At 57.1% G+C, this 24,445-nt stretch overlaps 1 protein-coding gene across 2 annotated transcripts in view; it reads left to right on the top strand.

Moving 5' to 3' along the window:
- PCDH1 (protocadherin 1) overlaps window positions 1-24,445 on the top strand; it is a 54,435-nt gene that overhangs the window by 5,114 nt on the left and 24,876 nt on the right. For both annotated transcript variants that reach the window (XM_083871946.1, XM_083871945.1), the window contains exons 2-4: window positions 2,098-2,912; window positions 4,451-6,643; window positions 23,084-23,303. In XM_083871946.1, coding sequence (XP_083728072.1) covers window positions 2,115-2,912; window positions 4,451-6,643; window positions 23,084-23,303 — 3,211 coding nt within the window. In that variant the 5' untranslated portion in view covers window positions 2,098-2,114. The remainder of the gene's footprint in view (window positions 1-2,097; window positions 2,913-4,450; window positions 6,644-23,083; window positions 23,304-24,445) is intronic.

Raw genomic sequence — 24,445 nt, 5'->3', positions numbered from 1 at the left:
AGGCACAGAGATGCATTTTCCCTGTGAAGGCAGAGTCATGTCTTCTATGTCCCATGTCCATGGGGAAGCAGAGGGGTGGAGGGACTGGGAGCTGTTGGCTTGTGGGTAGTACCAGGGAGGACAGTGTAGGGTGTTCCACTTGCTGATGGTCCATACAGTGCCAGGCTAACCAGGAACTGGGCACTTGCTGTGTGGCACCACAGTGGGGGATGGTGATGGAGAGCTTGCCCATGGAGCATTTGCTTATCCTTGGGTACAGAGTATGAAGAGAGGGAGCGATGGGGATGGTGAGAGTGGGGTGATGCTGTGGGCTTTGGTAGGTGTCTGTGGCTGTTAATTTTAGGGCACCCAGTCCCTGGGTTTTTGGGTGCCAGTGAGCAGCGTTGAACCCCTTTATGCTCACGGCTCAGCAGAAGCTGTGTGGGTGCTTCTGGACCCTGGAGGAGGAAAGCGCGTTCCCAGAATGGAAAGCAGGGAATGGGAAAGCTGGTGGCCAAACACAGCATCAGAGAGGGGCTTGGTAGCAGGGCATGAGGCTTGGCACAGGAAGGGTCAGTCTGTGGGGCTGGCAGTGTGCCTGGCACGGCCTGGGCAGTGTGTGGGCACAGGAAAGAGGTGCCAGTGGTGGGGGCAGCAGTGCAGGGGTGTCTCTGCAATGCAGGGGGGCAGTGCTTCCAGCACCACCACTGCAGCAGCGGGGTGGGCACTGGCACAGAGTGGGCACCCAGTGCGTGCCATGTCCCAGACTGGAGTGGGAGGGAATGGGAGGGAACAGTGTGTCTGCAGTGAGGAAGGGAACAGGAGCTGCTGGTGCAGGGTGTGGGGTTGCCTAGTGACTGTGCAGCGAGGGGGATGCTGTGCTGCCGTTGCAGTGCGCCGGGGCTGGGCACTGCTGGGGGCTGCCTGGGGGGTTTCTACACTGCAGCACAGCCTGGCCAGGGACCCGGTGTCCTGCTGACTGTCAGGAGCACCGGGGGTTGCAGTGCTCCACAGGCAGTGCAGGAGGGATGATGCTCAGGGCCCCTGCATCCCTGCAGTGCCGGGTGGGTGGTGCCTCTGTACCTCGCAGTGCGAGGCTGGCAGTGCCACTGTGCTGGCAGTGCAGCAAGGGCAGTGCTGCTGTGTCCCTGCCACAGTGGTGCCCCATGGCCCTGCAGTGCTGGAGAGGTGGCAGCCCTGAATCTCCGCAGTGCCCCGTGGCCCTGCAGTGCCCTGCAGCCCTGCAGTGCCGGACAGGCAGCATCCCTCGAGTGCCTTGTGTTCCTGCAGTGCTGGATGGGCAGCAGTCCTGCATTCCTGCAGCGTCCTGTGTCCCTGAAGTGATGGCTGCTGCTGTTCCTGCAGTGCAGGCAGTGCCCCGTGTCCCTGCAGTGCTGGGTGCATGGCAGCCCTCCATCCCTGTAGCAAGCCATGGCCCTCCATCCCTGCATGGGTGGCAGCCCTGCGTCCCTGCAGTGTTCTCTGTCCCTGGGTGGGTGTCAGCTCTGTATCCTTTCAGTGTCCCCTGTCCCTGCAATGCCAGATGGGTGTCAGCCCCACATCCCTGCAGTGGCAGATGGGTGTCAGCCCCACATCCCCACAGGGCAGGCAGAAGTCCCCGTTTGGTGCTCCCGTTTCTGCAGTGCTGGCAGCTGCATGCAGTGCCCGCGTGTCCCTGCTGTGCGTGGCAGGCAGTGCCCCTGCATTGGTGGCACACAATGTTCCTGTGTTTGGGTGGTGAGAAGCTGTCTCGGAGTCTGGCTGGCTCCCATCGGGTTGTTGGCAGCAGGCTGCCTGCAGTCCACCCTGTTACTGTGCCTCGTTGGGTCTAATTACAGTTGGTGTGGTGACGAAGAGGGTGGACAGTGGCAGGAGTGGCTTCCTGCAAGTGACAGGGCTGAGGTTTCAATGACAGGGTTACTCACTCCAGCAGGGCGTTGCAGGAACTTTGCAAACTGGGACGGGTCCTTCGGGGCCCTGGAGGCTGCCAGGAGCCAGCCCCAGCAGCCCCTTCCCTTCGGGAGCTTTGCCAGGACCATGTGCAGCCCCACATGGCGCAGTGGGATAAGCCAGGGAAGTGGGCTGGTCCCTAACCTCCGGTGTCTGTGTCTCCTCCAGCTCCCCTGCAGCGCAGGATGAACCCGCTGGCATTCTGCCTGGGCCTGTGGCTCCTCTGCCAGCTCCCTGCCCTGGCCTCGGGGACACGTGTGGTCTACAAAGTGCAGGAGGAGCAACCCCCCAACAGCCTCATAGGGAGCCTGGCCGCTGACTATGGCCTACCGGACATGGGGCACCTCTACAAGCTGGAGGTGGGGGCCCCGTACCTCCGTGTGGATGGCAAGACTGGGGACATCTACACCACAGAGGCCTCCATCGACCGGGAGAACCTGCGGGAGTGCCAGCACCTGCTGCCTGGAGAGCCCTGTTTCCTGGAGTTCGAGGTGTCCATCACTAACCTGAACGCCAACAGCAGCCCACGCCTGCTCGAGGGGAAGATCGAGGTGCTCGATATCAATGACAACACCCCCAACTTCGCCTCACCCGTCCTCACCCTCTCCATCCCCGAGAACACCAACATCGGGACGCTCTTCCCCATCTCCCCGGCCATGGACCGGGACTCGGGCCCCAACGGCGTTGCCTCCTACGAGCTGACGGCTGGTCCGGAGGCACAGGAGCTCTTTGGGCTGCAGGTGGCCGAGGACCAGGATGAGAAGCAGCCTCAGCTGATCGTCATGGGGAACCTGGACCGGGAGCAGTGGGACTCCTACGATCTGACCATCAAGGTGCAGGATGGGGGGAACCCCCCGCGGGCCAGCAGTGCCCTGCTCCGCATCACCATCCTGGACATGAATGACAATGCGCCCAAGTTTGAGAAGGCCCTTTATGAGGCAGAGCTGTCTGAAAACAGCCCTGTGGGGCACTCTGTCCTCCAGGTGAGTGCAGGGGACTCTTCTCTTCCCTGTTTCCCCTCCTGCCTGGCTGTAGGGACAACCCAGGAGGATCCACATCGTGGCCATGGTTCCACCAGGGAGGAGGGAGGGTTGGATGGAGGAGCCCACAATGTCACCCACAGCCAGTGGGCAGGCAGGTCTCTTTGATGTCACATCTGCTCAAGTGAGGTTGGAGAGGATGTGCAGGAAGGCACAGCCGAAGTGGGGCTGCAGGACACGGCTGAGGGGCAGCAGCAGGGCTGCAGGGAGCAGAGTTCTGGGTTACTGGGAGGGCTGGGACCTGAAGGCCACCAGGAGTCTGGCTTGGGGCCAGGGTGGTCTCAGTGCTGCCTGCAGACAAGACATAGACCCTTTCATAAGTTGCATTCCCTTGGCCACTCCATGGAAACTCAGGCAGTGGGGACAGGGAGCATCAGTGCTGCCTGTGCACAGGGCTGGCCATGGCTCCGGAGGTGCCCTGCTGTCTGCAGGGAGCGAGGGCTCTGCCTTGTCTTGGGCAGCACTGCAAACTGGCCCGGAGAGCCCAAGGGGCTGCATCTTGGTGGATTTGGCTTGGAGGGGGCATTGAGATGATAGTAGTTGACATCTGTTTATCTGCAGCTGCCATCTTAATAAGCCGAGCGCGGCCAGCTCTCATCTGCCTGCTAATTCTGATGTGAATTTTTTAAGAATTCATTTTTCACTGTTAAGAGAATGGGAGTTGGAAGCAGATAAGGGAGCTGCATGGCCGGGAGGAGAATGGGCTGAGACGCCGCTGCTGCCATTGCTCAGCTTTTATCTTTCAGGGGGAAAATGACTTCCGCCTGTTTTGTGAGTGGAGGTAAAAGGTGGAATTTACATTTAACAACTTTCGTTCTCTATCCAAATCTGCTGAGCAAGATAACGGCAGAGCAGCAAATGGTGCAGAGAAGAGGCTGCTCAGAGAGCCGATTAGGGAGGCAAATGTTAGACAAACCTCATCTTCTTTAGAAAGCAAATAATAGGCGTAGAGGCAGGTTTATGGGGATGCAGGGCTCATGGCGGGCGGGCAGGGATGGACGGTGCTGTGCAGGACCCAGGCAGCCCCAATCCCTGTTTGGCTGCATCCCTGGATGCCATGATGGAGCTGCTGCAGCTCCGCACATCGCTGCCTCCCTCCTCGGCCTCACCTGAGCCAGGCAGCTGCTCCAGCCCCTCCTTGGGGGCACAGCTGGAGCTGTCCCTCCCTGCTGCTGGCTGGGTCTCACAGCAGGGTTCCATGGCTCTGGAGGATTCCCTGCGTGCCGGAGCCGGCTGGGAGGGGAGCACAGACAACCAGCCCAGCCGGTTTCTCTGGAAGAGCAAGGCAAAGCCTCCGTGCCTGAGGGCGGCTCCCAGCTGCTCTGCCGGTCCCAGGGTCTTTGCCCCACAGTCCTTGGCCCCAGAAGAGGAAATCCTGGTTTTTCCCCCCCGGCTGTCCCCAGGGAAGGCCGCGGCAGTTAGTGGAGAGGCTTGTTCCACCGTGCCCTTGTTTTGCTCACTGGTTGTCCCTCTGTCCCCAGGTGAAAGCCAACGATTCGGATCAGGGCGCCAACGCCGAGATCGACTACTCCTTCCACCAGGCCTCGGACATGGTGCGGCGGCTGCTGCGCCTGGACCGCGCCACAGGGCTCATCACCGTGCAGGGCCCCATCGACCGCGAGGACATCGGCACCCTCAAATTCTCTGTCATGGCCAAGGACAAGGGCGCCAATCCCAAGAGTGCCCGCACGCAGGTGGTGGTCACCATCAAGGACATGAATGACAATGCACCCTCCATAGAGATCCGAGGTATAGGGTTGGTCACCCACCAGGATGGCATGGCCAACATCTCGGAGGATGTGCCAGTAGAGACAGCAGTGGCTCTGGTGCAGGTGTCTGACCGAGATGAGGGTGAAAACTCTGTGGTGACATGTGTGGTGGCCGGTGATGTCCCATTCCAGCTGCGCCAGGCCAGTGAGACAGGGAGTGACAGCAAGAAGAAATACTTCCTGCAGACCACCACGCCACTGGACTACGAGTCGGTGAAGGAGTACACGATTGAGATTGTGGCCGTGGACTCGGGGAACCCACCCCTCTCCAGCACCAACTCCTTGAAGGTGCAGGTGATGGATGTCAATGACAACGCCCCTGTCTTCAGCCAGAGCTTCACTGAGGTGGCCTTCCCTGAGAACAACGAGCCTGATGAGCTGGTCATGGAGGTGAGTGCCACTGACGCTGACAGCGGCTCCAATGCCCAGCTGGTTTATTCCCTGGTGACAGACCCCTCCTCCAAGGGTGCCTTCACCATTGACCCTGACTCTGGGGAGATCCGGGTGAAGGCAGTGCTGGACCGAGAGCAGCGGGAACGCTACGAGTTCTTGGTGGTGGCGGAAGATAAGGGCAGCCCCAGCAAGCAGGGCACAGCATCTGTTGCCATCAACGTCATGGACAGGAATGACAATGACCCCAAGTTCATGCTGAGCGGCTACAACTTCTCAGTGATGGAGAACATGCCACCCCTCAGCCCCGTGGGCATGGTGACCGTCATTGATGCTGACAAAGGAGAAAATGCCCGGATCCAGCTGTCGGTGGAGCAAGACAACGGGGATTTTGTCATCCAAAATGGCACTGGCACCATCCTCTCCAGCATCTCTTTTGACCGGGAGCAGCAGAGCACCTACACCTTCCGACTCAAGGCAGTGGATGGGGGGGATCCCCCCAGGTCTGCCTATGTGGGAGTGACCATCAATGTCCTGGATGAGAATGACAACGCCCCCTTCATCACTTCCCCCTCCAATGCCACCTACAAGCACATCCTGCCCCACACCAGCCCCGGCCAGCAGGTGAGCAAGGTCAAGGCAGAGGACATTGACTCGGGCATCAACGCCGAACTGATCTACAGCATCACAGGAGGAAACCCCTTCGAGCTCTTCCAGATCTCCCCGCAGAGTGGAGACATCACCCTGGAGAAGGAGATCCTGCGCAAGCACCACGGCCTGCACCGCCTGGTCGTGCGTGTCAATGACAAGGGCAAGCCCTCGCGGCACGGCACGGCCCTGGTGCACTTCTATGTCAACGAGACGCTGGCCAACCGCACGCTGCTGGACACGCTGGTGGGGCACAGCCTGGACACCCCGCTGGACATTGACATTGCTGGCGACCCAGAGTACGAGCGCAGCAAGCAGCGGAGCAACATCCTCTTTGGGGTCATTGCCGGCATCGTGGCCGTCACCCTGGTCATTGTGCTGGTGGTCCTGGTGCGCTACTGCCGGCAGCGTGAGGCCAAGAGTGGCTACCAAGCGGGCAAGAAGGAAACCAAGGACCTGTACGCGCCCAAGCAGGCCAGCAAGAGTGGGAAGAGCAAGAGCAAGGTGAAGAAGAGCAAGTCTCCCAAGCCACCCAAACCCACGGAGGATGAGGAGGAGACGGGGCTGCAGAAATCGCTCAAGTTCAACCTCATGAACGACTCTGTCAGCGACAGCCCCCGGATCCACCTGCCCCTGAACTACCCTCCAGGCAGCCCGGACCTGGGCCGCCACTACCGCTCCAACTCGCCGCTGCCCTCCATCCAGCTGCAGCCTCAGTCACCCTCCGCCTCCAAGAAGCACCAAGTGGTGCAGGACCTGCCAGCCACCAACACCTTTGTTGGCACTGGGGACAACAACTCGACGGGCTCCGAGCAGTACTCGGACTACAGCTACCGCACCAACCCCCAGAAATACACCAACAAGCAGGTAGGAGAGCTCATCCTGAGGCCAGCAGTGGCGCCCCCGCTGCACCGGGGACCCATCTGGACAGAGGTGTGGGAGTGAGCGTGGACTCGCCCCCAAGCCCTGCATGTGTGGCCCGGGGGCTGGCGATGGACTACCCCGGAGCCGGGCCACAGAGCCTGGGCATTGGTGCGGGGAGGGGATGGGGGCGGTGTGGGGGAGGCCAAAAACTATCCAAGCCCTTGTCAGAGCTCCTGGGGCTGGGTCCTGGTGGCGCTGCCTGGGTGACGGTGGCGCGAAGGGTGCTGCATGTGTGTGGCTCTGCATGTGGGGCTCTGGGCAGGGAATGCCATCCGCCTGCGTCCCCTTTGGGGACCACTCTAACAGCACCAAGGAGGGCGATGCCCACCCTCCTATCCCTTCCTCTGCTTGGGCTGGCTCATGGGGAGGAGGGACTGGTCCTGCTCCTGCCACAGCCGGGTTCTAGCCCTACTCTGCTCCAGAGAGCAGTTGGGAAGGCTCTGGCCTCACTGTTGCCAGCCTGGCTCTGCTGGTGTGGCTGAACCTGCCACCATCCCTGCACCAGGGCGCCTCAAAGGGAGCTCTGGGCCCGCTGCGGCTGCCCAGGCAGGTGGGGCTGGGTGGAGGAGCAAAGCTCTGCCTTTTTCCCAGGCTCAGGCTCTGGCTTCCCCCAGGCACGGGCCCTCTGCCACAGTTGGTGCGGTGAAATCCGGGCTTCTCTTAGCATGAGCACCGGGCCTGGAGCTGTGGCTCTGCAGGAGAGGGTCTGCAGATCCTGGTGGCACGGGAATGGCCCGTCCGTGTGGCGGGGCTGGGGCTGTGCTAGGGGCTGGGGGAGACGGGCACTGGGGTCCCTGCTGCAGTCGGGTCACTGCTCTTGGTGTCGCCGGGGGGTTCTCTGCGTGCAGGGCAGGGCGAAGGCAGGTCTTGGCTGCTCGCTGGTGTGCACTAGAGCTTGGAGCTGAGCCACGAGGTCGTAAGCTGAGCACAGAGCTTGCAGGATCCTCCTTCTCAGGCTATCTGGCCACTTAGGAGCTTGCACCACGTTTCTGCTTTGGCACTTCTGTCCTTAACCAGCCAGGGAGGGAGAGGGGGAGCGAGTGCCTGTGGCTTTGCCTTCTTCCTGGGGCCCCATGGGTGAGGACCACCCACTCCCCCCATGCTGTACCCCATGTGCCCCATGAGATCCCTGCCCCTTTCTTTGTACCCCAGTGAGTGGCAGGCTGGGCTCCTGCCATGGGGCTGAGCTCAGCTGCCCTGTTGGATTTGACTTCAATAAAGTTTTCTATTTTTGACCGGTTGTGCCTTATTTTCCCTGCTGCCCCTGAGGAGGCTCTCACTCCCAACAATTTCCCAGGCATATTTCCCATGTCCTTGGCTGCTGGAGCACTCAGACCCTGTGGAGGCCAGAAGTGATGCTCACGTGGGCCGGCCATCTCCACAAACCCTCCAGCACATCCCAGTGTGGTCAGTCCAGATGCCTCATCATGCTGACCCTTCATCCCCAGGTTGACATGTCTCATGTCCAGTCACTACCTGGCCCTCTGAAGATATTCCTTCAGGACAGGGCTCCCAACACCTGCACACACACACACACACACACACACACACACACACACACACGTGTGTGGATGTGGACGCAGTCTGAACCACGGCCCAGCTCTCCCAGCTTTCATTTAATTTCATGCCAACATCCTCCCTCAAAGCTTCTCCTGGTTGATCCCCACATCCTCTTGAGCCACACCCACATCCCACAGCCCGATCGTGGGGAGCAGATCCCTGTGCTTGGCTAGGCTGACCCAAATCCCACCGGTGCGGGCTGGCAGCCACCGGCTCCGTGCGCCGCAGTGCTGCAATGAGGGCGCACGCGGTTGCAGATGGAGCCTTGGCATGTCAGCAGTGCTGGATCCCGGTGCTCCCCGACTCCACGAGATGATGGGAAGCAGAAATCCTCTCAGGAAGGCTTGCTGGAGTGGTCCTGCTCCCCACGCAGATGGCTCTGCCTGTATGGGATCTCCTGGCGGGATGGATGGGAGTGATGCCAGTGCCACGGGGCTCGCTCAGGGTCTTGTCTCCAGCTGTTTGGAGAAAAGATGGATCCTAGTACGCAGGAATAGTCCAACACCCCTCTCCCACCATCCCAATATCCTATCTCAGGGATCCCCTCCCTGGCCACCCGTTCTTGTTTCTCCTGGTTTTTCTTCCAAACTAGGGCACCCATCCCTGCTCCTGTCACACCAGTTCACCTCTTCCCCAGGGCCTCCAGTGGCCTCACCAGGCTGCCGGGCCCAAGGAGCTCTGGCGCTGGGAGAGATTAGATCAGCCGGGGAAACCAGTGGTTCTGGCTTCGGTGGTTTGAGCCCTGTGCCAGCCTTGGCTCTCACAGCCTCCTCGTTTGTTTTGCTAACAGCATAAGGTTTTATCTTGAACCATCCAGGAAGTGTCTGGGCCTCCTGGGCAGGCAGGGCTGGGACCCGCGGGGAGATGTGATGGCTGCAGAGGAGGAAAGGAGACACCAGCAACCACCTCAATAAGTGCTCCCCGCAGGGCTGGGCAGGGCAGTCTGGGGGCTTGGCTCAGCTCTGCTATCTGCTTCCCTTTGGGAACTTTATGAGAGAAGTTTCCCTTCCTTCCTTTCCTCAGCAGCTCTTTGATGAACCTGGGGTGAGAACTGAGGCGCTGGCGTGGGGAGCGGCTCTTTCTTCTGCCTGGCTCCCAGGCTCCATCCTTTTTTACCGGGAGGGGATATTCTACATCCTTTCCCGAGAATTGCCCCGGGTCCTTACAGCCCCCCACCACCCTGGAAGGCAGCTGGAGTGGTGTGAACTTGAGCGAGCTCAGCAGAGGTTCCTGCACCTGCCTGCGGGCTGGGAGCGCGGTGCAGCATTAATTACTCTCTGCGGGAGGGGAGGAGAGGAACATTGTAGCTGTAATGGACAGAAATGAAATCGTCTTGTTTGAGAATTTAGCTCAGAGTCTCCATAAATTGCAGGTTTAGGTGCTGGCAGATGTCTGGGAAAGTCTCCCACTGTCCCGGGTCAGTGGGTTTTCTCAAGGTCGTTCACGTGGAATGAGCTGATAAATGGATCCAGCAAGGAGCTGCAGATGGAGCTGAGGGTTCATGGGGGACCTGCCCTGCTTTTCCCCAGTTTCAGAGACATGCTGTGCTGGGAGCAGCTCCTCCACACTGTGAATCAGTTCCTGCTCCTGGGATCGACTGGGCTGGGGTCAGATTTGGCCCTGCTGGGCTGAGATCGAATGAGAGAGATGTCACTGAGGGGCTGTAGATCCCTGGATCTGCTGGGAGACTGGCTGTGTCAAAGCACAACAGCTTGTGAGCATCACTGGGATGCCTGGGGGAGCTGGGGGAGCACAGGATGGGGTGGGAGTGGGTTGTGCACTGTGCTGGGGCATTGGTGAGGTTGCTGAGGGCACCACGGGAAAAACAGGGAGGTGTGGTGGCTCCTGGCATGTCTCTGCTGGGGACATGGGATGATGGCAGGGAGTGAGGGCATCGTGGGGTATTTGGGACCTCAAAATGAGGAGCTTCAGCCACTTCAGCTTCAGGAAGAAGAGCAAGCCCCGGTTAAAGGCTGGGTGTGCAGCCAGAGCAGCGTGGGTGTGCGCAGGCTGTGCTGCAGGGGGAGGTGTCAGCGGGGTGTACCCAGCCTGCGCCCCTGCGTGGGAGGTGACAGCGGGATGCTCACTGCCAGCACCATGTGCAGGTGGCACTGAGGGGAGTGCAGGCTCTGTGACAAGGGAGGGCAGGGACACAGGGGATGCAGGGGATGCAGCCGGAGTCTCCCTGGGGGGAGGTAGCACAGGGCAGGGTACAACCCCTGTCCCCAAGGAGGTGGCAGTGGGGACTGTGCAGCCTGGACTGTGGTAGGAGGTTGCACAGGGGGCGCAGAGCCCCAAGGAGAGGAGGGCTGTGCTGTGTGGAGGGTGGCAGTGGGGTGGACACAGTGACAGCAGGTGACAGCAGGGTGGGAAATCTTGGTCAGGTGACAATTCTGTGAGCAGTGTCTGCAAAGAGACAGTGGCACTTACTGTCCCTAACCCATTCAGGGAGGCCATCAGGTCCCTGGCCCCACCAGTGCTGGGGACCTCGTCCTTTCTCCCTTGAAGGCTCACCCAGCCTGTGCTCCTTGCCTGGGGCTCCCCAGATGGGGCTGGGTGACAGCACTGCCCAGTTCCCTTCTTGCCATTCCTCCCTGCTTCTCATTCCTCCCTGCTGTCCTCTTCCTCTCCCTTCCCACAGCCTCAGCCTCTTCCCTGTCTGATACCCTTGGAGCCAGCGTTAGCCTTTCCTAGCTTGCATCTGGGGAGCTCCTCCTTTATTCCCCCCCAAATCCTCCCACATCTTTCACAGCTGTGTCTGCTCCTCTCCACCCTCTCTCCTGATCTCTCCCTTCACCCTGGCTTTCCCCGGTCTCTCCTGACCGTGCTGGCCCCAGTACAGAGGGATGCTGAGCCCTCCCAGAACAGGGCTGAGCCTCTGGCTGGCTCTGCCGGCTGAGCTGTGGATCCTGGGGGATGAAAGCCCTGGCTGTGTGTGCAGCCGCCTGCTCCAAGCCTCCCTGATTGATATTCCCAGCACTGCTCTGCCCGCTCGGCCGGGCTCTCAGCTGCAGTGCTGTTCCCTGGAGTGGGGCCCAGCCCTGCAGGCTGCTTCACCCGACACCCAAATCCTGGGGCAGAACCCAGGGCTGTCACAGGGTGTGTCCCCGTGGTCTCTGTGTGTCCCTGTGGTCCCTGTGTGTCCCCATGGTCCCTGTGTGTCCCTGTGGTCCCTGTGTGTCCTCTGGTCCCTGTGTGTCCCCATGGTCCCTGTGTGTCCCCGTGGTCCCTACGTGTCCCCAGGCACTCGGTGGCCCCTCAGCCCACGGAGTGCCCAGAGGCTGTGGGTGGGGTGAAGCACTGAGGGTGGGATGCAGCTGGAGGGGGTGGAGGGTGGGGTGTTCCCGGGTTAGGACAGAGCTGGGATGTTCTCGGATGTTCTGGAATGGGATAGAAGGAGGTTGGAGTAATGAGAGGGTGCAGGATGTAGGACAGGTCAGGGAGGGTGTTGTGAAGGGAACAAGGGCTAAGGAATGCCTGGAGCAAAGGGCACAGAGTGGCTGCAATTGTGTCAGGGCTGGGGAGGGCTGCCCTGGCAGCTGTGGGACAACAGCAAAGGGGTGGCTGCTGTGCTCTGGTGTCCCTGGAGCTGCTGGCCATCTGGGACCCCAGAGTGAATCCCCCTGTGTGGTGCCATGCTGGGGCAAGTCCCAAAGAGCTCCTCTGTGGTTTGTGGGGTGTTGGACAACCAGCCCCTGTGGTGCCCTGGCAACTCTCCCTCTGGTTGGCACATCCCTTGGAATGCTGAGCCCCATGCCAGGCCCAAATCACCTTCCTGCCCCTCCACCCTCATCCCCACACCCCTGTCCTGTGAGTGCACCTGCCAGGAGCCCTGGGCATGGCCCATCCCCAGGGCATGGCTGTGCTGCCATTGCACAACCCAGCTCTGCTCCTGGGAGAAATAAGATGGTCAGGGGAGATTATTCCAAAGGAGGCTCTTCCTGCAGGGCCCTGATCCTTCAGCACCCCAGAAAGCACAGAGAGCTCAGCTGGGGCACAGGAGGACTGAACAGGGCTGAGGAGGTCACCCCTGGCATGTTGGTGCCCCTTTTCTTGTCACCTCTGACTGTGCCTGTAGCACCCACCAGGCCACCTGGGTGAAGCTCAGCCTTGGCAATTCACCTCTGGAGTCAGACCTGCAGCTCAGACTCACTCAGCTTCCCCCCAACAGGTCCTTCCTTGACCTTATCTTTTGTCCTGACCCTTTCTGTACTTCAGGGAGACCCACAAAAAAGATGGAGAGAGATTTTACACAGGCAGAGAGTGATAGGACAAGGAAAACTCTTTTAAACTAAAAGAGGAGAGATTTAGATGGGATGCTGGGAAGGAATGATTCCCCAGGGTGGAGACGTCCTGGCATAGGGTGCCCAGAGACGCTGTGGCTGCCCCTGGATCCCTGGCAGTGTCCCTGACCAGGTTGGACACTGGGGCTTGGAGCAGCCTGGGACAGTGGAAGGTGTCCCTGCCCATGGCAGAAGGTGGGACAGGATGGGCTTTAAGGTCCTTTCCAACTCAAACCATTCCATGATTCTATTCTCTGACTTTCTGAACTTTTCTGGAGGTATCTGCACCCTTGAGGACCTAGTTTCCATGTCCTACCTGTAGTAAAGGCTTCTTTTCCCAGTGTGATTCCCAACCCAACCCTCTGAAGAGGAAGAGGAGGTCAGGCAGAGGACCAGAAAGAAAACAACTCCCCCAGATCCCTTACAAAACATTCCTGGTTGTTTTGCATCAATGCCTTGTGTGGTGGAAGCTGTTTACTGCCTCAGCCCTTCAGCTGCTTGCAGGGAAGCGTGGGTGGGTTTGTGGTGGGAGTGTGGGCTGTGACCTGCAGGGAGAGCAGGAGGAAGCTCCACCACCTCATCATTTCCATCTTTCTGGCACTCACAGCCAGGCCTTGTGGGTCCTGCCCAGAGATCCCTGCAGATGCCCCTTCCCCAGGATGTAAACATCCTCCTGAGCTTGCAAAACGCCTGCTCTGATCTCTTATCTGCACATGGCACAGGGATCCTGGCATGTTCCATCCAAGTTCAGAGCCATCCTTTGGGGAGGGCAGCAAACCCCCACCTCCCTCCCTGGGAGCTGATCCCACTCCAGAGCTGTCAGAGCAGCGTGCCCTGATTCAGCTCCTCGGAGACATCTTGAAAGGCCCGAGCAACCTGAAAGCCTGAAGCTATACTGCTCCCACATGGCCTGGTTTCCACATCCTCCCATGTCCCCGTGCTCAGGAACAGCTGCCTGAGATCTGGCCCTGCTGGGGGACCTCGTGGCTGAGCTCTGGACTGAGATCCTACTGGAGCGATGTGTGATGTTCCTCTCACACTCATCCATTCATCCTCCTGCTTGTTCATCAAAAGCACTTGAGCCCTGTGGAAAGCAAAACCCGTGTTTCAGATGTTTGAAGAGCCCTTCGTTCTCATTCAGACTGGGCAAGACCTTTTGGGGTGTTGTGATTCCAGACTCTGCAAGTGCCTGGAGAAGCTTGGGTGGTTTGTTTTTTTTCCAAGGGTTTCAAGTGGATCACAGTTTATTAGGGACTATCAGGGTGTCTCTTGCGCAGAAATCTCAGAACGCTTTGCTAATGTGCTGGAAATTTATCTGGAGCCAGTATCTGGTTTGGCCAAGGATGTGACAGCAATCCTGGGATTTGAGGAACTCATCTATCCCAGGGGTCCCATGCCAGTGGGAATGGGAATTAGAGCAGTGCAGGCAAGATAGGTGGCCCTTAGAAGCCTTCCTATGACTTGTCCTACCTGTTTGATGTCTCCAAAGGAAGGTTTGTCTCACCCAGTATCACCATTCATCAGGAGGTGCAGACCACTAAGGTGAGGGCTCTGCCCATCTCTGCAGTGTGTGGGTGCCCAGACCTCTAGAACAGGCACAATTCCTTGGGCAAACAGGAAAAGCTGCTGCCCTTCGCCTGTGGAAATTGAGTTGGTTGCAAAACAAGTTTGCCCTCAGAGGAAAATTTTCAATTTGAAAGCAAATCAGGAAGAATTGACAGTTCTTCTCCCTATTTCCCAAGTCAATCAGAATACATATTATATATAATTTTTTTTCTAGTAATTTCTAAAGGCATGATTCTGCCTGACCTTTTTGAGTTGAGCTCCATAATTAATATTTGGCTGGAGTCCTGAAGTGAAAGGTACCTTTGCAAGAGCATCATTTTTTCATTTTCACGTGTCAGCAAAGATCTCCCCCCATGCCCCAACCCTGAAACAAGGAGCACGCTTGAATAATGATCTGGTTTCAGCAAATTGACAGGTTTTCTGTGGAAAGGCTTCCATGGAAGCATTCCTGGTTATCTCCCTTTTTTTTAATAGAGTCCTGAGTTTACAGCTTCAGACCCCCTGCTCTCCCCAGAGCCTTCAACCCTCCGTGTCAGCTCCACTGGGTGCAACTGGGAGCCAGATTACCTCATTATTTTCCCAGCATTATTTTCCCACTCTGCAGCTGTTGGATTCCTCGAGGGTTTTATTCAAGTGTTGCTCCCAGTTCCGGAAGCTTTTTCTCCCTGGGATCTTCAGATGGTTTTAACGTGATTATGAGGCCTCCTGCTGCGTCCAGGGCAATTTCCACTCCACACCAACCATCTCCAGAATAGCTCCATTATCAGCTGGATGGTGACAGACATTCCAGGACAGCACGGCCAGGCCAATTTAGACATCATTCCACAAAGATAATGACCCTTTTCAATTTTACCGCTCGCCCTTCCGATGATTTATTTCTGTATTTTCCTTGCCCATCTTCATTTCACCCAAAGAAAAGCCAAATGGCACCTCCTGGATGGGCTCAGAGCTGGGATAGGCTGGGGTTAGGCAGGCTCTGTCCCCAGGCTGCTTAAATGGGTTTCTAATTGCGTTAGATCTTGCTCTGAGTTAGATAAATTCGATCTGACCAGGCAGGTTGGCACCGGGCTTTGGCGGCTTCTTTGAGCATCATGCAAATTTCAGGAGGCTTCAGGGCACCTATGTGGAGTCAGCCCGCATTTTCCCTGGATTTATTCATTAAATAGTGCCTCGGGAGCTGATGTCCATTTGAGGCTGGCTGCTCTGCTATCATTATTTCGGCAGGACTTGGAGACTGACTCTGCTGACTGCAAGGTCAGCACTCGCTAATTGTCAGCTGAGCAGCCACTCAGGAGGGGGAGCAGGTGCTTTTTGGGGTAATCCCTGGGTTTGGGAGGTGGGATTCCATGGATTCCTGCGTGGTTTTCCTCTGGTTGTGGATTCCTCCTCTGTTTTGCCAACAGTGAAAGAGCTGAAGGGTTGTTGGGAACTGGGATGGACACAGGGATTTGTGGGCGCAGACACGGGGGACATCACAGGAGACTCTGTGAGCATCATGGGCCAGAGCTGTCACCCCATGGCTGATGTGCCCTGTGGGACCAGGGCTGTGCTGGAGGTGACCCCAGTAAAGTCAGACTGGTAGGTCACAGATCCTTAACTGTGCTCCAGGATTGCCAGGGTTCTTTGGGAGACACCACTCGCAGGGGCAGAATATTGGGAGGGCCTGAGCGAGTGTTTTGAATAAAAGGATGGGTCTCACAGGTGTGCACAGACCACATCCTGGCTTAGAGATGGGCCCATCCATCTCCCTCCCTTGTCCAAAGCAGGCAGAGCCCCTGGGACCTGATCCCTCCTCAGCACCAGCCCTTCCCTCAATTCCTTTGTGTTGTGCAAACAGGGAGCCAACCCTGGGAATGCAGCTGGGTCTGCTCAACCAACAACACCTGGAGATGCTGGGGCTGGGCAGGGAGAGACCCTTGGGGCACACAGGACCCCCAAGGCCACCAAGGACAGGAGCAGAGGGGAACTGTAGATGCCAGGAAGTGACACCAAGCCAGGGCAATGCCTTGTCCTTTGTCTCTCAGGGTGCTGCTGTGCCAGGAAATGCCCTGAGCTCTTCCCATCACCTGCAGGGTAAGTGCAGAATGAGCAAAGAGGGCTCTTGGGGTGCTTCTCCTCCAAAAATCACTGCAGTGGCCACACAGTGTGCTGCTGGAGAGTCATGGAAATAGGAAGAGCTGTCTCAGCTCCATCCTCACCCCAGCACGACAGCAGAAGCTCTTGTGGCCCCGATGAGCTGTGAAATGGTTAGCTCAGGGACGAGCTGAGTCTGTGTCCTGTTTCCTGGAGCTTGAGCATTGCCCTGGGTGATTTTGGCAATTCAGCTCCAGCTTTCCTCGAGGCCTGCCCTGGTTTCCATGAACATAATATTCCCCTCAGCCTCCTGCTCTGAAGGCTGTGCTGCACTGCACCGGAGCCCCGCTCCTTGCCAGGCAAAGCAAATAATTCCCAGTCCTCCACCCATGGAAAGCTGGCTCTGGGTTGTTCTGAGCACATGGGCTTATCTTTCTCTCTTTCTCTCCCTATCCAGGGATGTTGCATGGCTCCAGGTTGGTTTGTAAAGGAGAAGGGTTCATGAATCCATCTGAAGTTGAGTAACTCCTGGGCCACAATGGCCCCCTTGTCACTTATTTTGATATTCTGGGCGCTGGCTCTGACATTGCCTTTCACTCCCGGTCCTGTGAGTTGCTGCATTGTGGCAGCTCTTGGGGAAGCAGCTTCTTTGGCAGCTGCCTGAAAGGAGCTTCTGGCGTGTGGGGAGGCACAGGAGCTGCCAGAGGAGGCTGGGATTTGCAGATCCCGCTTTGGAATCAGCAGCGAGCTGGTTAACAAGGGTTGGATTTTCCCCACTGCGCTCGGGAGGCGGGAGCAGGGTGGCTCCCCTCCATCCCTGCCAGCAGGAAAAGGGTGCCCAGGGCAGAGTTTATTGTTTCCTTTGTGAACAATGGAATTTCTCCTGCTGTTCGGTCCCTGCCCTCTGCACAGGCGGTGATGCTGTGGGTTTGTGGGGATGTGGTGGCATCCCAAATTCCCATTCCCTCCTGGCACTGCTGGCACTTGGGCTGAGTTTGTTTTCCCTGGGTTTAAAAAGGAGAATCAGCGTGGTGCAGGTCCTGTGGGAGCTGGAGATGTTTGAATGAGGGAAGGAAGAGGCAGGAGGGATCAGAGGGCCTGAGGAGTGTGGGGTCCCCTTGGCCCCGTCCAGCATCCGTGAGTAGGAATCCTCATGGAATCATTAGGGTTGGAAAAGATCATCACGATTTGGTGTCACCCAGCCCAGAGCACTGAGTGCCACCTGCAGTCATTCCTTGAACACCTCCAGGGATGGTAATTCCACCACCCTCCTTCCAGTACCTTGACCACCCTTTCCATGAGGAAACTTCTCCCAGTATAATTTTTCCTAACATGCCCTCATGCAGAAGGAATCAACACAGTCAGGGATTGGTGTTGGGGGGGTTTGAGCTGTGCAGCCAAAACCAGGCAGGTCAAGGACAGCCCATGAAAATTCCTCACCAAAATGAGTTCCTGCTACTGCTAGACAAGCCCCAAAACTGGAGCTGTGGGTTTGGGCCTGGCTTCCCTGTGGCTGGAAAACTGGGGAAGAGCTGGAAGGGGCATAGGGAAGGGCAGGAGGGCTGGAAGGGGCACAGGGAAGGGAAGCAGAGCTGGAGGGGACACAGGGAAGGGCAGCAGGGCTGGAAGGGGCACAGGGAAGGGAAGCAGAGCTGACCAGACCTGCCTGGTGTCTGCAGGAGGACCTGGCAGAGCAGGATGCAGCCTGGATTTGTGGAATTGGAAAGGGGCAGAGTGAGCAGCAATTACTGCTGTTCCCTCACAACCCTGCAGGTAGGAGAAGTTCAAGGCAGAGTGAGCAGGCAGCAGAGGCAGGAGCAAAGGGAAGAGCTTTTGCAGCGAGCACATGGGCCGGGAGTTCATCGCTGCCGGAATCTGCAGAGGCCGGAGCAGGCACGGGCTCAAAAAGCAGGAGAGCACTTCACAGAAAATGGGGGTCACCAGAGGGAGACTTGCCAATGATTCCTCCTCAGGAAAAATCCCTGAGCTGTGGCAGCACAGAACCTGCAGCATTTTCCCAGGGATGAACATCCCCATCAGAGCATCCCTGTGGGAAGAGGGGACAGGGACTCTGTCTGTCCCTCAGATGTGGAGCTGACACAGGTGCCCCAACAGGAATATCACAGCGAGCACTGAGGAGCCCTGAAAATGTGGCTTTTTATCCAAAGCCACTATTTCTCAGCTGAGAAAATAGACAGCTCTTCCCCAAATCCCATTCCAGCACAGTGGCAGCAGTTGGAAGTAGGAAACCAATAAATACTGGAGGTAAAAGGAGGGAGTTACAGCAATTAGGAGAAATGAGTCTTTCTGGAGCGTAGAAAATTAACAAGCAAAGCCAAAGACATTGGGAGAAAATCAATTATTACAAAGTCAACACAATAAGTACTTTAAAAATGCACCGGGAAGAGGTGGAATTCAGGAACTGTCAACTCCAAGTGGAGATTGCAGAATTGTTAATTATGGAGAAAAATGCAGAAGTATTGACTAAATAGTTGGAGTAATTTGGGCTGAGACATAACAACGTAGGATGTGGGACCTGCCCATGTGTTGGGAACCAGCAAAGGCATTCAAAATAGAGATATTTGACATAATTGGATGGAATAATTAGTACCAAGGAGTGGGAATGTCTCTGCTCCGGAGGTGTCCATGGAGCTGGGGAGCCCAGGATGGGCAGGACTGGGAGGACAGTGATGCCATGAGCAGCTGGAAGAGCTGGCTGGGGCTGTGCAGTGCTCACTGTCCTCGGCAGCCCCAGGGAACAACTGGATTAATGGCTAAAGCAGGGAATGGCTGATGGAAATAGCACTGACGTCAGTCACTGTGGCTGATGGCAGGGGACACTGGGCACTGGCATTATGTGACAGGTCTGCCTTTTAAACCTTTCCTTGTGCATGGTCCTGGCCTCCGTGAGGAACAAAGGCTGCTCCAGGCATTCCTGTGGGGCTGGAGAGGCAGAGCTGGTTTGTGTTGGGTACAGAGCAGCTGGAGACTGATGGATGTGCTCAGTTGATAATGGGGATTTTATAATTATCATTATAATTTTCATTATTATTATTTTGATTATTTTGCATGAACACTGCTCTGAAGGTGGACACCAGCAGGAATTTCTCCATGGAAAGGGTGGTCAGGGATCAGGAGAAGCTGCCCAGGCAGGTTTGGAGTGCCCATCCCTGGAGGTGTCCAAGAACACCTGGATGTGGTACTCGGTGCTCTGGGTGGGGGACTGGGCACAGCTTGGGCTCAATGGCCTTGGAGGGCTTTTCCCACCTGCGATTCTGGGATTCTCAGCATGGCATTGTGAGGCAGATCTGGTTTATCCAGAGCTCAGAGAAAGGAAGTTTGGCTGGGATTCCTCGTGGAGCGAGGTTCTCCTGGAGCTGCTCCTCGGCAGCGGCGCCGTGCCCGCTGCCATTCACTGCTGTAATCAATGGGCTGGAAGGAAATCTGAAATCACTGCTGATAAACCTGCGACTGCCACAGAGATTGGTGGAGTGGGAGAGGGTGCTGAGGACAGAGCAGTCATGCAGAGCAATCCAGATTGCCTGGTAAACTGGGCCCATTTAAACAAAGTGCATTTTAACACGGCCCAGCACGAAGCTGTGTGCGGAGAAACGGGGAATGCTGGCTGATATCCTGGGAAGTGCTGACTTTAAAATGGATCCAAGGGTCAGGCTGCATGAGTAGCTCAGGGTTAAGAGGCTGGCACAGACCTCAGGTGGAAAAACCTACGAGGTTGGAGGGGCAGGAAGGCGCTGGAGGAAGCCCTGGTGAGATGGCACTTGTAAAGATCACCTCTGATGAGGAACGAGGAAAAACTGGGCCAAGCAAAGATGAGGGCCTCAAAACAGATTTGCTGTTTGCAGGTTGTGACTTGGACCTGCTGTGTTTGACTCCTCAAACAGAAGGCCCCGGCCTGCCTTGATTGCACTGCACAGGCAGCTCCTTGTGCAGAGGCCGTGCCTGCTCAGAGGCTCTTTAACCTCCCCCACAAAGGTCACACCAAACCCCATTTCTGACAGGCAGGGCCAGACACAGCAATTCCGTGCCTTTCCATGATTGCAGAGCTGGGCTGTGTGGGAAGAGCTTCCCGGGCACCCACTGGTGGGGCTGGGCACAGAGGGAGGGGACACTCCCCGTGCCAGTGCCCTGTGGGGCTGCAGGGGACAGGGCTTGGGAGCCCCGCAGTGAGAGGAGCCCTTTCCAGGGCTGCCTGGCAGGAGGTGACATTTAGAGGAGGGTTTTTTCAGGTAAAAGCGCTGCAGTTGGGATGGAGACCCCCGGGCAGGGGGGTGGTGGCTGTCACAGGCTTTGGGAGGTTGTTTATTCGTATTCTTGCAGCGCCTCGAGCAGCCTGGCCCGTCTGCCTGGGCTGGTGCGAGCACGGAGGGAAAACAGGAGCTCGGGATGGGCCGTGGCAAGGCAGGAGATGGGGTTCAACGGGGTGGGCAGGGTGCAGGGGGAGAGCAGTGCCGGGCTTTACACCATCCCTGGGAGCTGGGAGGGGACTCCAGAGGGTCATTGTCACCTGGGAAGCGCTGCCTTGTCCTCAGCTCCTCCAGAGCCCTCCTGAGAGGGGCTTGGCTGTGCCTTAGTGACACAGAGAGGTGCCCCCTCTGCCCTGACAACCCACGGGCATAGAGTTCCTGTGCCCCATCCCATCCTGGAAGTGCCCATGACCAGGCTGGATGGGGCTTGGAGCCACCTGGTGTAGTGGAAGGTGCCTGCCTATGCAGGGGTGCAATGAGATGAGCTTTAAGGCCTTTCCAGCTCAAACTGTGCCATGATTCTGTGGTTGCACTTGGCCAAAGCTACCAACTGTGGGGTTTTTGCCATAGTGATTAACCCTAGAGGTAGTGTTACTCCTTCTTATCTGCCAGTGGTCCCAAGCAGAGGCTTTTTCTTTCCACCCTTAACCTTCTCTTCCCTCATCCAATTTCTCTCTCTTTTTAAAAATATTTTGTCATGGTTCCTAACAACTGCTTATCTGTTCTTCTCTGCTGAAGTGGGGCAGAACTTGTCCTCAAAACTGGAGCCCAGCTCAGCCTCCTAGCACCCAGCAGAGCTGGCACATCCTGATATTGGTGCATTTTTGGGTGAGAGGTTGGCACTGTGGGTGGATCCCCAGCCCGTGGTGTGCAGTGATCCTCAGCCAGCTGTGATTACTCCTCACGAGGGTGCAGATGTGGCAGATCCATCCCACATCTGTCATGCCAGCAGTTAATGAGAACACAGCCCAGCAATGGACTCAGGGCACAATCCGGAGCTTTAATTTGATCCATGATCCCAGCTGAAGAGGCTGTCTGCAGTAATTCCTCTGGGAATAACACTTTCCATGATTTCCATGATTCCAAATGATTCGTACCCACATTACCCAGGCAGGGATGTACCGTGCTGCACCTCCACTCTTTGCTTGCATTTCTTATGAGAAAATCAGCTAAAACAGTGTCAAAAAAAAAACTTCCTCAAGTCGAGCTAGAACATTTACTGCTCCTCCTCCCTCCACGAGGCCTGCTGTCTTTTCAAAGGAAGGAGTTCAATGGCTTGACATGTTTGTTTGTGACAAACCTACAGTGGCTGTTACTCATTTCCTTGTTATCTTGTAGGTACTTACAAAGAGTTCTTTTATCTGCTTCAGTATTTTTCCAGGAACTGAAATTAAGCTAACTGTTTTATAATTCTCCAGCTCTTCTTTTTTCTCATCATTAAAGACAGGCGCTATTTTAGCTCGCATCCAGTCTTCTGGAAGCTCCCTGATTCTCTACAAATTCTTCAGGAAAAAAAAAAAGTCTTGGGAAAAAAAAAAAAAAAAAGCAGCAGCCCTAACAGCTCTGAAGTTACTTAAATCAGGTCTCTAAGCATCTGTGGTGAATTTAATCAGGTCCAACCAACCTTAAAGCAGCTCATCTAAATGCTCCCTCTGTGTTCCTTCCCTCTGTTCGTCTCAATTCCTTCCCCTTCCTGGCCGGTGCTCGCTGTGTGTGGGACGCCTGATTGCCACTGATTTGTAGTAAAGACACCAGCACAAAAAAAGGTATTCAGCCTAAACGATGTGTTGGCTCCTCTCTCGCCTCATCACCTTCAGATCCCCACCAAATAATTCTTGTCATGGGCTTCTTCGCGCATTTTTGGTGGAGAAATATTGTGGTGGCTTTTTCTTGCTCCTGGTGGTTGTGTTTCATTCCCTGCTCCTGCCCCTTGAACTCGTGCTGCCCTCTCCACTCCTTGGTAATCACGCCAAAGAGGGATTTGGTGGAAGGATTTGGAGCGGGATAATGATGTGGCTTAATGGCTGCTGGCAGGGAGCTGCTCGGAGCATGAGGCAGGGCTGGGAGGGAAAGTGTGAAATGGGCTCTTTGAAACGCTTAACGAGCACACCAAAGCAAGCTGGTGGTGACCCTGGGTGGAGAACCCTGAGGATGGAGCTGGGGTCAGGCCAGGGGCCGGCAGGGGAGGGAGGATGTCACCGTGGCTCTGTGCTGACAGTGATGCCATCAGAGAGGCTTTGGGGTGGCCTTGGCCACATGAGGCTCTGGGGTTGCGCCGGGAACCTGCTGAGTGCACCGGGAACCTGCTGAGTGAACCCGGTGAAGGGTGGGGACAGTGACTCAGGAGGCTGTGCTGATGGGGGAACCTTTCCAGAGCTGTCCTGCCATGGGAGGGGACATCTGGGTGGCAGAAGAGGCCGGGACAGAGCCATGGAGGGAGTGAAGGGTTGGGGGGAGCACAGGGACCGTGTAAAGTGTGTCCCTACATGTGATGGGGAGGTCTTGGCTGGGATGGAGCCTGGTGCTGAGTCTGTCAGGAGGGCTCTGGGGGCTGAGGATGGGGTCAGGTTGGATGACCCCATGCTTTGCCTTCACCTGCCGGGTGGGTGATGCAACAGCTTTTCTCTTGTCTGCAGTTACCTCATCGCCGAGTGACGTTCTCTGCAGCCAGCCAGGCTCAGGACCTGCAGGACCCCTCCCAGCACAGCTACTATGACAGCGGGCTGGAGGAATCCGAGACCCCCAGCAGCAAATCTTCATCAGGGCCCCGCATCGGGCCCCTGGCCCTGCCCGAGGACCACTATGAGCGCACCACGCCCGATGGCAGCATCGGGGAGATGGAGCACCCTGAGAACGGTATGTGCCCGCCCCTCACGCTGTCCCCTCCCCTGGGACCTGTCCCCGAGGCTCCTGCTCCTCCATGATCCATGTCCCCACTGTGGGTGATATGGAGCTCGGCTGGGACATGCTTGGTTTGGTGGGATGGGAGGATGGAGAAGAGGTGAGGCTCAAAGCAAGAGAGCAGCAAGGAGTCGTGGGGAGGGGAGAGGTGGGTGAGGGAGGGGAGGTGTGGGATGAGAAGAGTCAAGGACACAGGTGGGTGTGGCAGAGGACTGGTGGGTGTGGCAGGAAGCAGGTGGGTGTGGCAGGGACAGGTGGGTTTGGAATGACCAGAGAGGGAATGACCACATGAGATGGCAGCACAGAGGTGAGCAGAGGGGCTGTATCCCAGCCAGTGGGGAGCTTGTGTGCCTCACTCAGGGGTCCCATGGGTCCCTGTGCCCACCTCAGGGGGGTTGGGGTGTGCTGGAGCTCCTCAGGTGTGTTTGGAGTCAGAGCTATGTGCGTGGGGCAGAGCAGGTTTAGTGGCACAGGCTGGGCTGGGAGATCCATGGGATGGAGGCTCATGGAGTGTGGTGGTGGCAAACCCCAGAGTGACGTGTCCTTCACCGTGCCCCTCAGATCACCTCCTGGTGCGGTGCAGCACTCCCTGAGAGCCCCTGGAGATGTCTGTGGGGTCACGGCCAGAGAGCTGCTTCCCCCTGCCCCGATGGCACCCGCGGTTGTGCTGCTTGTGCTGCCTCTGTGCTGCCCCGCCTGGCTGCAGCCCACCCCTAGCTGTCTTCTCCGGCCAGCTCCCGTTGCTTCCTTGGATTTGGCTCTGGCTGTGCACATAACATCTTCTCTCCTGTACCTGCTGCCTTCTGTGCTCGTGTCCCCAGGGGAGGTGGCTGTGGAGGTGGCAGGGTCAAAGAAACTTCTGGGAGGGAAGAAGAGGAAGTGGCAGAGGGTTCTTCTGAAGTCTCCTCCTGTTTCTGGGAGCATCCTTGCCTTTGGGACATGTATGTGTGTGGTGGGAAGATGGCTGAGCGTGTGTTCAGCTGGTTTTTAGGGAGCTGCAAACCTGCTAGGTCCCTCTGTTGTGGAAATGGACAGGTCTAGTGGAACATCTCTTCCCAATTGCCAGCTTATTCTTGGAGTAACACTGGAGTTCTCTG

This window comes from Zosterops lateralis, assembly GCF_965231275.1.
Source record: "Zosterops lateralis genome assembly, chromosome: 14".
In the NCBI taxonomy this organism is placed as follows: domain Eukaryota; kingdom Metazoa; phylum Chordata; class Aves; order Passeriformes; family Zosteropidae; genus Zosterops; species Zosterops lateralis.
Note: the sequence above shows the minus strand (reverse complement) of the source record. Positions and strands in the feature narration are given on the sequence as shown.